Source organism: Alligator sinensis, unplaced genomic scaffold (assembly GCF_000455745.1).
Source record: "Alligator sinensis unplaced genomic scaffold, ASM45574v1 scaffold1010_1, whole genome shotgun sequence".
In the NCBI taxonomy this organism is placed as follows: Eukaryota; Metazoa; Chordata; order Crocodylia; family Alligatoridae; genus Alligator; species Alligator sinensis.
In genome coordinates, this window is record NW_005842624.1 from 653,585 (window position 1) to 670,341 (window position 16,757).

At 35.4% G+C, this 16,757-nt stretch overlaps 1 protein-coding gene across 1 annotated transcript in view; it reads left to right on the forward strand.

Moving 5' to 3' along the window:
* MYCBP2 (MYC binding protein 2, E3 ubiquitin protein ligase) overlaps positions 1–16,757 on the forward strand; it is a 282,082-nt gene that overhangs the window by 191,647 nt on the left and 73,678 nt on the right. Inside the window, exons 51-55 of the mRNA XM_025215130.1 lie at positions 742–858; positions 1,676–1,816; positions 6,632–6,706; positions 9,054–9,278; positions 10,145–10,277. Of these exons, the coding sequence (XP_025070915.1) occupies positions 742–858; positions 1,676–1,816; positions 6,632–6,706; positions 9,054–9,278; positions 10,145–10,277 (691 nt within the window). The remainder of the gene's footprint in view (positions 1–741; positions 859–1,675; positions 1,817–6,631; positions 6,707–9,053; positions 9,279–10,144; positions 10,278–16,757) is intronic.

Sequence of the window (16,757 nt, forward strand, 5' to 3'; positions counted from 1 at the left end):
TAGCCTTCAAGGTCTTTGTGTAGGAAAAGAATCTGGTAATTGGGTAGAATAGGAGAAGGGCAGTGAATAGTTGCATGCAAAGGAACAATTTTCAAATCAGAACAGCAATAAGGAAGATCTAATGTAAACTTGAAGGGAGAAGTTGCTCAGTTAGTATGTTGCAGATAAATGAAGAACAATGTCATCTTCAGTTGTCTTCAAATGGGCATTTGAAACATTGTTTAGCTGAACATATCTCATGTATCTAATCAGGTATGTACCTAAACATATCTAATCTAATGTAGCTAATATCCCAGTCCTGTTCAAATAGCCAGCAAGAGAGAATGCTTTCAGTAGTGCTCTGCGGTGTTGCACCAAATGGGAACCAGTGATCTTAGGCTGTACAGTTATCGCAGTTCATTATCCTTAAAAACAGAAGACAACTTTGCCTGACATGCAACTTAAAGAACTCTGCCAATAACATTTAATAGAAATCTAATGTCGCCATATTCATGTAAGAGAGTTGTTTTCAGATATTGAGTTGAACATAAGTTTTGCCATAGCATTTTTAAAACATTAATATTTTATAAACCAAAAGAAAATGTGATGCAGCAACCATGGGAAACTAGCAACAAACTGTAACTCTAAGACTGCCATCTTATCGCTGTGGCATCTCAGAATCTGTTAAATCTATTTCTTCATACTCTTGAGTACCCTGTTCCAATTTTTTTCTGCCTTACTGTCTTCCTTTGCTTCTCTTAGGTTCGCAAATTTGTGGCCAAGGACAGTGCAGGGCTTCGTATCCGTAGCCACCCTTCCCTTCAGAGTGAGCAAATAGGCATAGTGAAAGTCAATGGATCCATCACTTTTATTGACGAGGTAACACATAAGAAACTTATGTTGAAACAGGGATTAAGTTGTAAAATTAATCCATGTAAATGATCAGTCTGATTTTCATGTTTAGATGTTGCCTTATTTATAATTTAAGCATCTATGCCTTTAGATTTTTGCCAGTTTTTCTTGGTATTATTTTTCTATTTTTTTTTTTCACTCACTTTAAAACTTGTGAAACAAATCTTAGGACTGTTGTATGAAGAAAGGGGATAGTTGCATTAGAATTCATTTCATGAATCGTTTCCTATTTTATCTCGAGGGACTGGATGTTCTAACGTTTAATCGTTAAGCACTACTTTCAAAGTTGGAAATTGTAGATGGTAGTATCATGCACCTGTTATTTACATTTCTGAAAGACCATCATCATTTTAGAGTAAATGTGCATGTATCTTCTTTCTTATAACTCCATATATAGCAAATACTTTTACAAGTTATGAAGACAGTGGTGATAAAACAAAAATAATGAAAGGTAGGGAGGAGCAAGTGTTTTATGAGGAAAGATCTGGCTTTAATGATTACTACTTTTTTAAATCTAAAGGAAATTCTTTTTAACCATCTGATATAAATTTCCTTCAAACTTAGCTTCTTGAGATGTATCTTTCATACTGCTTTAGCATTCTTTTGTTGCTTTAAGTTTCTCCAGACTCTCTTCCCTACCTTTCCTTATCTCTCCTACCACAACAGTGCATAGCTTAATTCTCATGCTACCATTGTCTTGCCTGGTCTGCAATCTGTTAGTCTTTGCTGGCCATGTAGCAGTTACAGGAGGGCATGGCTCGTTTTTGTTGCTTGTTTCCCATAGATCCACAATGATGATGGTGTATGGCTGAGACTGAATGATGAGACAATAAAGAAGTATGTTCCTAACATGAATGGTTACACTGAAGCCTGGTGCCTCTCTTTTAACCAGCATCTTGGCAAGAGCCTTCTGGTCCCTGTTGACGTAAGTAAAAGGTGCCTTTGAAGAATATTACTAGTACACTCTGTCCTCATTACAAGGCTTTCTTTAATTAAGGCAGTAACTGTTTTAATCTCAAGGTGAATCACTTTTTAATTAGGAAATAATTGCCTTCTATATGCTTGAATTCTTGAGGGCTACTCAGTAATGAGGGTGGAGTGTAAACAAATTAAGGCCCTTTATGCTGAACATTTTTTCCATTAAAAAAAGAGAAATGGTGCAGGGACCATGAATACAATCATGCACTGGGAAAAAAGTAGTATTGGAGAGAATGTACTCAGTACAAATTATTTTTCATGTAAGGCTAAAATGTTATAGTCTATAAGACTATACTTTCAAAAACAATTTGTCATCTTAAGCGAAATGTTGCAAGATGAGTTTCAGACTGGAAATAACCATAAGCTTCTTTAGTTTTTCCTAAGTAGATATATTTCTGGATTTCATATTTAAATCCTAACATGAGTAAAAAAATTCTAGAAATCTGAAGGCTTTCTCAACACAAAATATGAGTTAAAAAAATGCATCAAAATATCTGGCAGTCTGATTTCATAAAGGTCATTTCAAGCACTAGAACTTAAACCTGTCTTGTGTTGAACAAACATCTAAAACTGTCCATCAGTTATAACAAAGCCACGTTTTTTCTGTTTTGTCTTCCCGATAAAATATGTTTACAAACCGATTTTTTATTTGAGGATCTCCCACTACAACTCATGTTATAGGATGTATCTTAGAAAACCCGTTGCATCTGGGAAGCAGAATGCCCATCAACCACTTAGATGCTGTTGTGATGGGTGTGTTTAATTTAAAATCTCTGAAATTTGGTCAAGATCTTTGCCTTACTTAAGCTAGTGCATTTTTAATTTTATAAAGTGATATTTCTACACACTAGTATTGTAGGTTCCTGATTGCCTATATTTTTCAGGTGGACACACATGACTTCATAATAGCAAAATAATTTTCTTTCTTGGATAGAATGTATGCACTCACATCTCAGAAAAAAAAAAAAGAAAATTCACTTTCCGAAGAGAGAATATCTTGTGATATGAAGACAAAATATTTGTAGTAGAATAAGCATGTCAGCAAATTAATGTGAACAGCGAAGAATTATCTAATGATATTTTATTAAGTGTTATGATTTTTCTCTTTTTGTGCATCATATCTTGTTCAGACATTTCATCCAAAAGAGAAACATTTGTGCAATTGATACTAGAAAGAAAATATCGGAAACTTTCCTATGGGGGGAAAAAAGGACTTATAGCAGGGGTAGGCACCCCCCCGGCACAGGTTCCAGAATATGGCACGCAAAGGTACTTGCGTGACCTGCATGCCTCAGAGCGGACAACGGAAAAAGGGCTGGGGTTGTGCTGCCACAACAAGGATGGGCCTCTCGCAGCTCCCCCACTATCCGTCTCTGGCACACCAACATCTTACAAGTCAAGGTTGTGGATGTTTTTTGGCATTCTGCCCAAAAATGTTGCTGACCCCTGACTTGTAGCCTAGTTTTGGTTGCCATTTGAGCTGTTGTGAGGAGAAAAGAATTATTCTTTTGTTTTCCTTGGTAGCTGAAAATTAGTAGTTGCATTAGAATTTTGATGACAGAAAACAAAATGATATAATGTCTGCGCTAACGGTAATGGCTACATTAGTAACTAGTTCCACAGCTGAAGTCTTGTAGAATAAACTGTAGTTACAATGTGATGCTAGTTTTAAGGTGTCTGAAGTGTTGGTACTCTCATACATTTTCCTTTTACATTTTATCATTTTTTAAACAAACTGCTATAGAACTCAGGACACAGGTTGTAGAGACAGTACATTTATTTCAAGATGATTTGACTTTTTATTCTGGAGTGGAATGGACACAAGAAGGCTAGCTTTATACCAGTGTAAATCACTCCACACCAAAGTAAATTTGCCTTCAAAGTGAGCAGTGATGATATGCTGGTGTAAGTTAAACCAGTTTACTGGTTCTGTGTTCGCTTTCCTAGTTGTTTTTCGTATTTAGCAGTTCAAAATGGTTCCCTTGCCAGTTAGTGGTCCACCCCTGTAACAGTGCCCATTCGGAGTAACTAACTTGGGAGGCGGGTTATGTGTCCGGTCCTTGCTACAGGGTAAATTTACTAAGGAGTAAAAAAACAACGAAATGTACTTTGTTATGATTACACCACACAAAAAGGTCCTGTTAACCAGATAAAATATTATGTGTGTGGGTATGATGTCTGTGTATATCCCCACACACTTGTTCAAAAATTTGGTTTACAAGAATTCCTAGAGTCCAGAATGCTCTTGTGTTAGATCTTTAGCAGTTAAAAGGGGAGAAATTGCTTAATAAAAAGCAGGAAGGGGGCTAGGTTAGTAGGTGGGATGAAATATATACAGGCAGTTGAAGTGCAGGGTTAAAGGTCCCAATCTGATATTTAGTTTGGAATTTGGGATGATACTATTATGCATGAATATCATTCTGTAGTCCAAGGGTGACCAACTTGTAGCATGGACAACCTCTGTTTGTGACACATGGCAGATTAGGGAAGGGACAGACAGCACAAAAAGCAGAGCAGCAGGTTGAGCAGAAAGCAGAACACTAATTTACACCCAGTCATCCTTACTGTATTATTTAAATGTTAGGCTGGAAGAATTTTGTCTCCTGAATGTTCTCTGAGTAGCGTTGTGTAAGAAGAAAGGAATTTAGCTTAATTTCCAGATCACAGGTCAAGTTGGCAGAGTTTTAGTAGGGAGGAAAAGTTTGCTTTGTATTATGAGGAAATTTGATATAGTCATTAAAGCACCAAAAGGTTCCCCCCCCCCCCCCACGTTATTTTAAGTTTACTTTAACTAGAAGCCCACTCTAAAACAGTTGAATGGTAATTAAAGGAAAGATATACTGCTTCAGAAAATTCAAATGAATTAAGCTATTTAAAATCTGCAGATTTCTGCTAAGATCTGTTTTTCTTCAGATGAGAGGATTTGATGTTGTAATCCTTTCACCTCTTTAAAATAAAAACAAAAAACTTTGTATTTAAAATTTAAGGCGTTTTTTTCCAGTTTCTTCTGTAAAGAAAAAAAAGGTTAAATAAGTCTACAAGTGGCAGCATAAGGGTTTAAATGTTAACAAGCTTGCATGTTTGCAAATGTAGTTTTTAAGCTGACAGAATTTTCTTTCTTGAAACTGTTTGAATCAATACATTTAAATTGGTATTCAGCATATTATACGCTAAAGGGGGAGACGGTTTCAAAAATAAAACAAAAGAGAGATACTAGGGTTTTGTTTTGTTTTTTTACATTCAGTGTTTCACAGCCACCACATTGCTTCTTTACTGCAGATAATTTCATCTTTGTTGCTTTTCACGTTTCCTAATAGCACAAAAGTAACAATGCAAAACTCCGTAAGAGTTCCAGAAAAAAAAAATTTTTTTTGATGTTGTTTTATGTACGGAAAGTCTGCATTTCGCTATAGTCAAATAAAAAAGCAAACTGAGATAAATAGCAAAGTTATTTACAATTCAGTATATTGAACTAATTTGAATTCTTGTGAAATAAATGGCAATCACACAAATGTTGGTTTTATAGCCCTCTTAGATTTGTGCCAATTTGATGTGTTTGTTTCATCATCTTTCTGTTTTAACAAAAAAAAGGACATCAGCCACCTCATTCGTGTATTTTACCTGTTCCAATTATATATGGAAGTACAATATTCTAAATAAGTTGTCATATTGTTTTCTTTCTTTTTTTCAAATTGTTAGTAGAATTAGTAAATTTTTGTTTGTAAATTGTTAGTAAAACTTGATCAGAGCAGAACTTTGGCAAACATGCAGTATTTATCATAGATGATAGCAGATTGTGAGATTATACTTCATACAAATGTGAATAATAATGGCTGTATTGAGGGTAAAACTATAATGCAGAAAAATATATAAAGATTTCTGTCTCAATTTTGTTGCCTTGCAGTTTACTTTTCTTCTTACTAAACTATAATATAGCTGTCCAGGATTTTACTTCCTTCCCAAACTTGGGCTGGAAAAATATGATTTTATCAATTAAAAGCATGGTAGAAGATCACTAATTCCCCCTGAATGGGGGACTGATTTCAGCATACTAAAATTAATTTAATCTCTTTGACAACTTTGTTTGGTTTATTGTACTCCACAATCTTGTAGTAAATGTATTGTATATTTTGTAAAAATGATAACTTAGCAATCATTCTCTCTCTACAGCACTCTTACATTTTTGCTTCCGATATCATGAACTTAGTGCTGTTTTGGTGTGCAGGCTAATGAGGTTATACAATATGACAGTATATTGGTTTCCAACACTGTTAAACTTATTTTATAAATCTTTCTAGGTATGAATTGGTGGCTGACGGTCCACATTTAGTCATGCTACATTAATTCAAATAATCTTTGAAAAACAGCAGACTGTCTTATCATAAAACAAATCTGGCTTGCACTGGAACAGATATTGTTTTCATTGTAACAACTATGGGATTTGTCTTGTACAAAGTCTCAAGCTTTATAACAAATGTCTGGCTCTTAATTTCAGTAAATGGCATGACACACTACATCCATTTAGAGCTTTTGACATATGAAGCTGTTTTTGTTTATCAAATGATTTGTCATGGTGAACGATGAATTCAGGTGGCTCATTTTAAAAAACACATCCCCCTTTGTAGGAAGGCAGTTGTTCATTTTGATACTGGTGCTAGAATGCAGAAAATTTTGCATTATACTATCTCTAGTATCTTCTTCCAACGTTATCTTACTCAATTTTCCTTGTTGATATTTGTCTTTCTTAAACTTTGTTGCTCAGAATGTCTTTAATGCTAGCCAAGGAGTCAGGGATTTGGACTTTTTTTCATGGACTGCCAAAGCCTTTTCCCCACAGGTGAGTTATTTCTTAGGAACTGTCACATTCTGTCCTGTTTTTCAGCATGTATGTCGACACAACTTTACATAGTATAACCTTCCAATTCTGCTTTATTTTTACAAGAAATAATTAAAATTCAGATACTATGCTGTAGAATTCTTTATCTGTTCCTTTAAGTTCATCCACTTGTGATTGGAAAAAAAAATATAAGTTTAAAATGTTGATGGAAGGTTACTGAATTTCCAGCAGCTTAAAAAATTATGTATTTTAAATATTACAGACTAATTAAAAATGTAGACCTTGTTGCCTATTTAGAAGTAACAAGAGGATCTATCTCAGGATAGTCTGTTTATAGATGAGGTATGCTGCTAAATTTTGCTTTTCCTTTTTTCAGTGAGATGCTCCAGTCAGTTGCAGCATTTAATAAGATTAACAAAATGATATATTGTGAGCTTTTATAGCTCAAAATTAGTTAAGAAATGGACATTTGCATTAAGTAATTCCTGATGTTTTCCAAAAATACTATAATTGCAAAAAGATACTTCATTGTATTATGTACATCTAAGTATTATAAATACTTAGATACTTGGATACGTGTGTAAATTTATTTGTGAAACTGTGGTCTCTTATCGGATAGGGTTATTTCCATAGGAACTTTGATGGTAACTATTCTCAAATAATTATCTGTATATTTTTTTAAAGGTTTAAAAATTATATTAATTTTCACTGATTAATTTCTGCAACAAGACAACATTACTATAATGCCATGTCAAGGTTTAGAAACTTAAAAGTAGTTAACTAAGCAGAGCATTGTGATCTTTTTCTCTTTGAAATAGCTTACCTTCATGAATACCATAGTTTGTTTTAAAAATTCCCTTACTTTCAGATCAACTTCATACTGTGTAAGGGCTTGATTTCTAATAATAATCTAAACATGATACGCAAGATAAAGAGCAGTTAAGTCATCTTCCTGCAGATATAGAGACAACAAAGGCCACCTGTTAAGCCAGGAGAAATAGGTATCTATTCATTTGGGTTAGGGAATCAACAGTGACTGGGCTTGTTACTGACCAAATATTTCCCTTGGCTGTAGAAACTGGCTTATCTCAAGTACAATACCCTGATGGGATACCTAGATTCTAGCAAGTCTTCAACCTTATTTACATATATAGTAATCAACAACAAAAAACCCTGAAATTTTACATTGGGCCAGGGATATAATTTTGTCATTAATAAAGGAATTAACTTCACTTGTACCTCTTTTTTGCATGTAGCTTATATTCTTTTGTTTTTAAAGCACATCAGCCCTTTCAATAGCTTCTTGTTTGTTTTACTGTGACACAAATGTGTGCTACAATTTTCCTACCCACTATATGCTGAAAATTTTACTATATTTCCAGTGATAAAGCCATGCCAGTGGTCCTCATTTAGCATCCCTCTAATTTTTTTTGTCAAGAATTTAAATCCAAGGAATAAACGTTCTTCAGAATTATAGCATCATTTCAGGGTTTGGTTTGTCTTTTATCTGAACGTGGTTCTATCCAAAATAAATCTCCCTAGTATTTTTATCATCAGCATGAAAAATAATAAATACAAACTAGTAAGTTATGTGCATGCAGGTATCCACAGTGCTGCAACTCCTTCATGTTTTAATTAGAATTATTTTACCATTATTCAGTATTTACAACATTTTCCTGAATTTGACTACACAGAGTACTATTGAATGATAAGCCTACTTTATACATGCTCAGAAGATTAGTCCAGGGTTAACTTGTTTTTTCTTATTATGTTAAAAGATGATCAGGTGTGTTTTGGATTTTCTGTCTTGGTAGAGAGCAATACTTGACAGGAAGGGTGGCATTCTGTTTCCTTATGGAAGTCTAGTCAACTACATTTGGTTGTCTACATCATCGTTTCTATAAGTCCCCAAAATGCCGCTTACATTCATGTTCACACACTTCCTGTGTATGCAGCCTTATGCATATACATGCCCAGAAGTAGAATGCTAACCTATTGGTAGTAGTTTGGGGACTTAGATGACCAAATCTGGTTATCTGGGTGTTCAGAAAAGAACAGAATGTCACCTGTAGGCTTTTATGGTTGTATGTATGAAAACTCACATGTGGACTACTTTTAAAATACTTGTATATCAAAAGAACTTCACAGAAATATGTGTTAATTTTATATAGCAATAATTCAATTGTTGTGTTTACCATTGAGAACTGAAACTGGCATTATGAACCATATACTTTTTAGATTAAGAATTTAGTTGTTGCTGAGTTGAAGGATATATTTCTTAGGTAAGTGTACAAAAAGAATTATTAACAACTTCTGTGTTTTGCTTTTATTTTTCTAAATTTTTCAGGAGTCTAGGTCTAATACTGATGACTTTTTCAAAGATTTAAATTCACACTGCCCACAGGAAGCAGTGATGCAAGAACAAGATATGCCACTACTTCGAGGTGGACCTGGAGTGTACAAGGTAGTGAAGACTGGCCCATCTGGTCACAACATCAGAAGCTGCCCTAACCTTAGAGGTATCCCAATTGGAATGTTAGTTCTGGGAAACAGAGTCAAGGCAGTGGGCGAGGTATGGATCCTTGTAGCTTCAGTTCATGTCTTCATAGATACCAGTTTATAACAGTAGTAAACACAACAAAAGAGTACAAGGTTTGCTTTTCCAACCCTGGTGGCAAATGTTCATTTTTGAACTATGTATATGTTATACTTACTAATGCAATTCTGTTTTTTGCTTTTTAAATAAGTATTCATTAATTGGGTTTATATTAAACTTGAATTTTCTGATCCCGCAATCACTTTCACTCATTTACATTCTGTTACAGTATGGTTTATTAATTACAAAATCCTATCTGTTCTGTTTATTGATTGTATGGATCAAAGTGAATTTTACTTTACTGGAGGAATCCTTTCCAGGGCTGTACTCAGTTATAAAATGATCCTTTTCCTTTGTATTCAGTCATTGTTGCTATATTCAGTCATCCTGCTTTGCTGTTTTATTGAGATGGGCTTGAGGATGTAGTGTGTCATGCTATTTCTTAAACAGTGTCAGGAGCACACTTGGCAAATTTACAAATATTCCACATAAAATTCGACAGTATAATTACCTTACTATTTCAGCTACCAAAACCACGTTCACATTATTGGATGATACCTTATTTGGTCTGGTCTGAATGGTCAAAGATTGAGTTGTTGTTGGGTTTTTTTTCCTGAGAATAAGCTGGTGTAAAACTTTGAAAATATTTATAATTTTAAACCTCCCATTAAAGGAATTGGTCTTTATTCTACTCTAAGCTGTTGCCTTAATTTCAAAAACATGTATCTTTTAGTGTCAAGATGGAAATAAGCATATTGTTTCAAATACTGAAGCATGTTGCTGGATCTCAGTACTGGGTTATCTGAAAAGTCAATAAACTCTGCTTTTTGTGTGTGTATCAGGTGACTAATTCTGAAGGTACATGGGTACAAATGGATAAGAACAGCATGGTAGAGTTCTGTGAGAGTGATGAAGGAGAGGCATGGTCCTTAGCTAGAGACAGAGGTGGAAACCAGTACCTCCGACATGAAGATGGCAAGTTGTCTTCGTTTTATATAAACTTTACTCTGTAAATGTGTTAATATAAGTCAAAGTATAAAGAACAAAAAGTTTGAAGAAAGTTTCAAGAGTTTGAAAAAGGCAACATATAAACTAATAAAATAATTCAATTGGAAAAAGATTAATTAAAATTTCTAGAAAAACTTCAGCATCAAGCATGTTTAGATTATACAAAAATAACATTTAAGCATTTTCAGATTCATTCTTCTTGAACCAGTTGCAAACTGTAGGTATGTTTATTTTGTCATCCTCTATTAGATGAAGTGTCAATTTTCTAAAAACTATTAGCATACTTCCCCAGGCAATTTTCTTCAGTCTGTGTTTCTCCACCTGAAAAATAGACATTGAATAAATGTGGCCAGCCCATGGTAGGACCAGCTTCTGTTTTTGGTGCACAGCAGATTGGGAAGGGGACAGGCAACACAGCAGCAGAAAGGGGAGGAGGAGGTAGAAAGCAAAACAACAAATCAGGCAGGGAGCATGGGGAAAGAAGAAAGCAGAGCAATAGATCAATCAGGCAGGGAGTACAGAACTGGGAGTGGAAAGCAGAACAGCAGATCAGGCAGAGGAAGGGCAATGGAGTAGCACTTGAGGAAGAAGTGGGGCTAACTTGTGGCACAGTTGCCAAAAAGATTAGCCCTCACTCTTCTAGAACATCTAGAATTTTTATTTTGTGTTTAACATGTAATGCTCTGGGATTGGAACCAGTACAGTGCCCTGCCAAGAACCGAACAAATTTTCAACTCGGCTTTTAAAATGGAAAAAAAATCTTCAATAATGCTACTTCGTGGTCTTCTGCAAAATGTTCTGATATGACAAAGCAACCACAGAAGTTCATTTCAGACAGCAAGTAGGTTTCTGTAAAATGCAATAAATACACCACACTTTAGAGTATTATAGTCAAAATATTTTAAAACCTTGATGGATTTAGACAGAGGTCTCTGGCCATGTGTTGGCTATCTTACAAAAGTACTTTTCAATATCATTTTCAGTTCCTGGGAAAGTTTTACTTGTCCCCTAACACTCATGGTCAACAAAAGAAACTGTACCATTTATTTAACCTAAATTATCATTATGCATACTATTATTTTGCCTCTTTAATATCAATTTTTAGCAGGGCATAATTCTTAAAGTAGAAGTATTAGGGCTTTTTTTGGCTGTGAGGATTCTATTTAATTTCTCTTGGGAAAACTTTTATCTTTCACTTATCAAAACAATTTATTCAGATATCTAATAGGCATTTAAACTTCTTGTAACCCTTTTACCTTTTTATTTTGATGATAGTTCAAGTTCCATTTATCTACCAATGTATTATGTTTATGGAATCTTAATTCCACCAAAGAAATGATGCATATGCCAATTTTTGGTAGTCTTTGGTACTGTGAAACTGGTAGGAACTCTTTTAGCTCTTCAAGGCTTTTTGGCTCTTTAAAGGTAGAGGTATATAATCTTCCTCAATGATAGGAACATCTCACTATTCATAGTTCAGATCCTTTCAGACTGGGTGGCTGCTTCAGGCAAGCTGTCTGCTTTATTTCCATTCACCTGAAGATCTCATATCTTTAGAATCATCAGCCTTTTATTCCTTATCATATCTTTGGTCTGTTTTCTCATTAAAACTGTCAATTGTGATTTTTCTCTTTATCTTCATGAGCTTTTTCACTCTATTTTAAGGAAGTATTCTATATCATCTACTAGATTTTTCTAGTGGACTTCTGGCACTATCAGCAGGGGGGGGAAGTGCCTTGAACTTTGATTCCCATTTTTAAATGGCAATTTCAGGTAGTTAAACTCTCATTCTTTCATCAAAATAAAACATTAACCTTGCTTTGGCTTTAATGATATGTTTTGAAAATAGTTTAATGCTATGAAGTTTTTTCTACATGTCAGGACATTCAGGCAAAATGTGATATGTTGACCTTTCAGTGGCAGTTCTTCAAGAGCTGAGGCTTTTATCTTGTTTCTTAACATGGACTGGTAATAGTTTAGGTGTTTCTTGCTGATAAACCTATCTATAACAGTAAAACTGAAAAGTCAGATTGTAGTAATGTAGGGCAGAAACCCAAGAATCTGCTAGGTCATGAAAAATTCTCAGAAAGGAAAAGAAAATGTCATGATAGTAAAATTAAAATAAAATACCTTATACTTTTATATCCTATTCTTGGTGCCTTTACCAATTATCTGGCCCTCTCAGGAAAAAACGATATTACACATTTAAGGTTGAATTCAAGAGTTCCCAATAGAGAGCTTAAAGCAAAATTTAGTATCTGCACCATTAGAAGTGTTCTTAAATCCTTTGATTGTAAGTAGTGAAGAAGGTCCTGGAACAATTGGACAACTAGTACCAGTCTCCAAAGATTTCTGAGTTGGAGGAAGGTTCGTGGTCTCTTGACCTAGATTTAGCATATCAAAAATGTCTAAATTGCCACCCAGTATCCTCTATCAGTCCAGTACTTGCTGGCAAATAGTAGCATTAAACTGGGTTTAGTCAATGGTACTCCCTAATAACCAAAAAGCAGGAGTGCTGTATCTGAAATAACTTCCTGTCAAAGAGTTCGGTTTGGTATGTCTGAAGAACGACTTCTTTCTACTGCAAACATACCTGATTGTGTGTTCTGCAACCAATTGGGGTATTTTAGACCCCTGGCAGTTGTTACCTTTATTGCACAATTTGCATATTAATTATGCAGTAAGGAAGTGTAATATGCCACACATTCACCTGATGATTCATCGTGTCATAAAATGGCAAACAAGTTACAAAGATGTTCCACATTAGGTGTGGAACATTGATGGTTCATTTGTATGAAGCTTTAATTTGAATGTGGCATGTTAAGTGGCTTACAGGCAGGCTGTATAGCAAGCCTTTTGAAATACTGGGCACAGAGCTATCTTGAATCTCTCACTTGCCATGGTGAAAGTCAGCTTTTGGGTCATGGCTTTTACAGAGTGATGGGAACCAGTTGACACTGCCACCCAGCTGCAAACCTGCATGCCCAACAGCCTTGCATGCGGATACGCACATGTAGATTTTAAAGGTGTTGGTGTACCAGACCATTAAAAACCATGTGTGTAGCCCAAATGCATGTGCATTGTTTAAAAGTACCAGTATATTGGAACCCTAGTATTGGGGAGAGGCTTCCCAGTCCTGGGATTTTGATATGCTAAGTCCTTTAAAAACTGACTGTGAACCCCCCTGCACATGTTTTTGCAGCTGCCAGGCAGGGGGAGTCAACTGATTTCCCCTTCCCACCCACTAGCACTTACAGATCTGCTGTGGGTATAGCCCCATGCAGAGCTGCAATGCACACTTTTTAACTTTCTGATGTTCATGAAGTCCTGGAGTGCAATCCTAGACACTTCACACTCTCAAGGTGAGAGGGTACAGCAGAAGCATGGTATGGTGGGCTGCACTGGCAGTCGCATTTGGGATCAGGGAACAGATTCTATCACACCACTAAATAAATGTCTGCCAGTGCCCTCAATGATGTGATGCATGTCATGTATAATGAAGAGCAGCACTACTAATTTGATGTAGGTGTCAAATGTGTTTGCTAAGCTTTTGGTAACGCCTTACCTGCTTATGCCTCCCTATCTGGACAAACAACTGATCAAGGTTACTCCACTGGTTAGGATCTAAGGATCCTTCTCTCAACTATGAGTGCCTGAGGCACTAAGGTTTATGGTAAGCTATCAAAAATGTCTTAATGCTCATAAAACATGATGTGTTAAGACTTACTGACTTTAGACAGGAATCTTGTAGCTACAAAAGCATTTGTAATATCAAGGATAAATTTCAACAACCGCAGCAGAGAGTAGAGGGCAAAGGGATCTTAACATTGCATCCAGCTGACAAAGGGCTTAAAGCCTCTTAAATTTAGTAGTAGTACATATATGTTACGTGGCCCAGTACTTTTAATCAACCTCAGGAATTGTCAAATGTTCATGGACTCTGAGAACTCCATAGTTGTCCAGAACTTAAGTCATTTTGTAGAAGACCTAACCATAGTCTGAATCTGATTTCAGGTGATCACCGTGGACCAAATTACTGTGTTCTCTCCTTTACAGGTTTCTTGCTCCCTGCAAGCTTATTTAATCTTCTCAGTAATGTTCACAGGCATGGTATGCCTGAGTAGCCATTTCAAGTTGTCCTGAATTTGAGGGAGGAATATGTCAGTTGGACATAACTTTTAAGCAGAAATATTTGTAGTGTACTGTAAACGTTATGTCTGTAAATTTCTTTCTTCTGACAGTCATAGTGATTACTCAGAATAAGCCAAAATCTGTCCTTAGATTTAGGCTTACAGTACCTGGGGCAGACCTGCATAATTCAAGAGCTGGATCAGTAGTGGTACAAATGTTTGGTGTCATAGCTTTCTTCATACCCCTGAAATAATAGCTATGGGTAAAATAAAATTATTTGCCACAACATCTGGGTAATCTGTCTCCATTTCAGTTGTTGCATGAGTTTAGCAGTTGCTGTTAGAAGTAGCAGAGCTAGAAATTAATTTAGATTAGTGGTATTAAGCAATAATCTTAATAGTACTCTCCAGTAGTTTATAAATTGTTGGCTGTTGAAGAACTTTAATTCCAGGGGGAGCAAATGAAGATAATCACAATTTTGCTAAAGCTCAGTGTTTTGTGTCCTGTCAGGGCTAGAAATATTTATGTAGACCAGTCATCTTCGTATTGGGTGTTCTTTGCGAGTCAATCGGTGAAAGAGAATTTCAGCTATTGCAGTTCAACTTAAAACTTGATTAATATTTGAAACACTGAGCACATTTATCTGTATATGACAGACCAGTTAACAAGTAGACTCTTAGGTAGGATACTAAGGCCAGTTACAGACATTACACTTTTACCAGTATAAATGATCAAAACCCCGTCTATCCCTGTAACAGAACAGAAGTTCAGTGCCCAGAACTGGTCTATACTCATAACAGAACAAAAGTTTGGTGCACATAAGCTGGTTTAAAAATGGAGGAACCTAGTCTGATTGCCCCACCACCAAAGGGTGAATGTATGTTCTGTTCAGTGCCGATCTAAAGTATACCATTCACAGAAAACCTTGTAATTCAGGTTGGTTCTGCCTCAGGCTTCTTGAATGTCTGTACCTAGCTTTAGTCTAACCAAAACTGTATTTCCCCTATTGCAATTGAAAAACACAAAATACATTTTTATTTTCCATTTCTAACATAAAATATTAAAACTAAACTTAGAGTTTGGACTATTACTAAATAAATAACCTACTACTTTTGTATTAGTTGTGAATTAAGTTTTTAGGCAGACTTTCTTCTCTTTGTTTTTGGGGTTTTTTGTTTGATTGACTACTGCAATACTCCAAAAACTGACTTGGGAGTCTGACACTTGGTCTAGAATATGTGAGCTGGGGGGTGGGAAGGTGATGCTTTGCTTCCTGTGTGGTGGGTTGTTTATGGGAGTTTTCCAGGCAAAAAAAGCATTCTGCTGCTATGGAATATTTCAGGCTGTGAAGAAAATTGCCTAAGGGAAGTGCTAGAATTTTTACGTTGAAAGGGGGAGCGGAGCCTACAAATGCTGGTAGAAAGGGTAAACATTAAACTGATTCAGAAGAATTCAAGGAAGGTCAATTGACAGGTAGGAAAAACTTTTTCCAAGTTTCTTTCCTTTATGAAAAGGATACTGACTTTTTAATGTTTGTGTTTTATTACAATTTATTTTTGAAATATTGAAAGATTTTACATTAACAATTGTTTTTAGTGCTTTTCCTAATCTCTGGTTTCTAATTTAGCTAAATTTGTGTCTGATCTTCATTTCATTACTATTTAATCTTTATGTATTGTTTATGACTTATGGTGATCCACATGGCTTTGCATATTTGTTATATTCTTTCTGCTCAGTATAATGCTTGGCAACTTGCATGATGAGAACTAATTCAAGTTGACATTTTGAGCCTATTGTTAATAAGTATTAGCCATCTTATTGAAACATAACAGATATGTTAGCAACCAGTAGATAGCAGTTAAAGCAGTTATAAACTGATTCCCCATACATTTTTTTTAAGTATCTGAATTTAAATATTTAAGGATTTAATGTTTTAAATTCTGGACACCTGCAACTTCACAGTGAATGGGATGCATTAAATTATGACAGGATATGCAAATTAATGAGAAATTTTTGTCCAGTTGTGGTGACAGAGGGGGATGGGTGTTTCCTTAGTGGAGGGAGTTTCCCTCCCAAAATGCATCCAAATGCATTGGCTGTTAACAGTTATTCTTTTTAAGATGCAATTATTTAATGACTGTTACTACAGAGTATACAGATAGCTGTATCAATTCTATGCCTGCATGCTCTCTGACAACTAGTCATGCTATTCATTTGTGATTCCTTCTTCAACAGCAGCTAAGTTCAAGTGCTTAAGTAGGGATGGGTGTCTGCCCCAGAAAGTCTAAATGTTTAAACAAAATGTAATTAAAATGA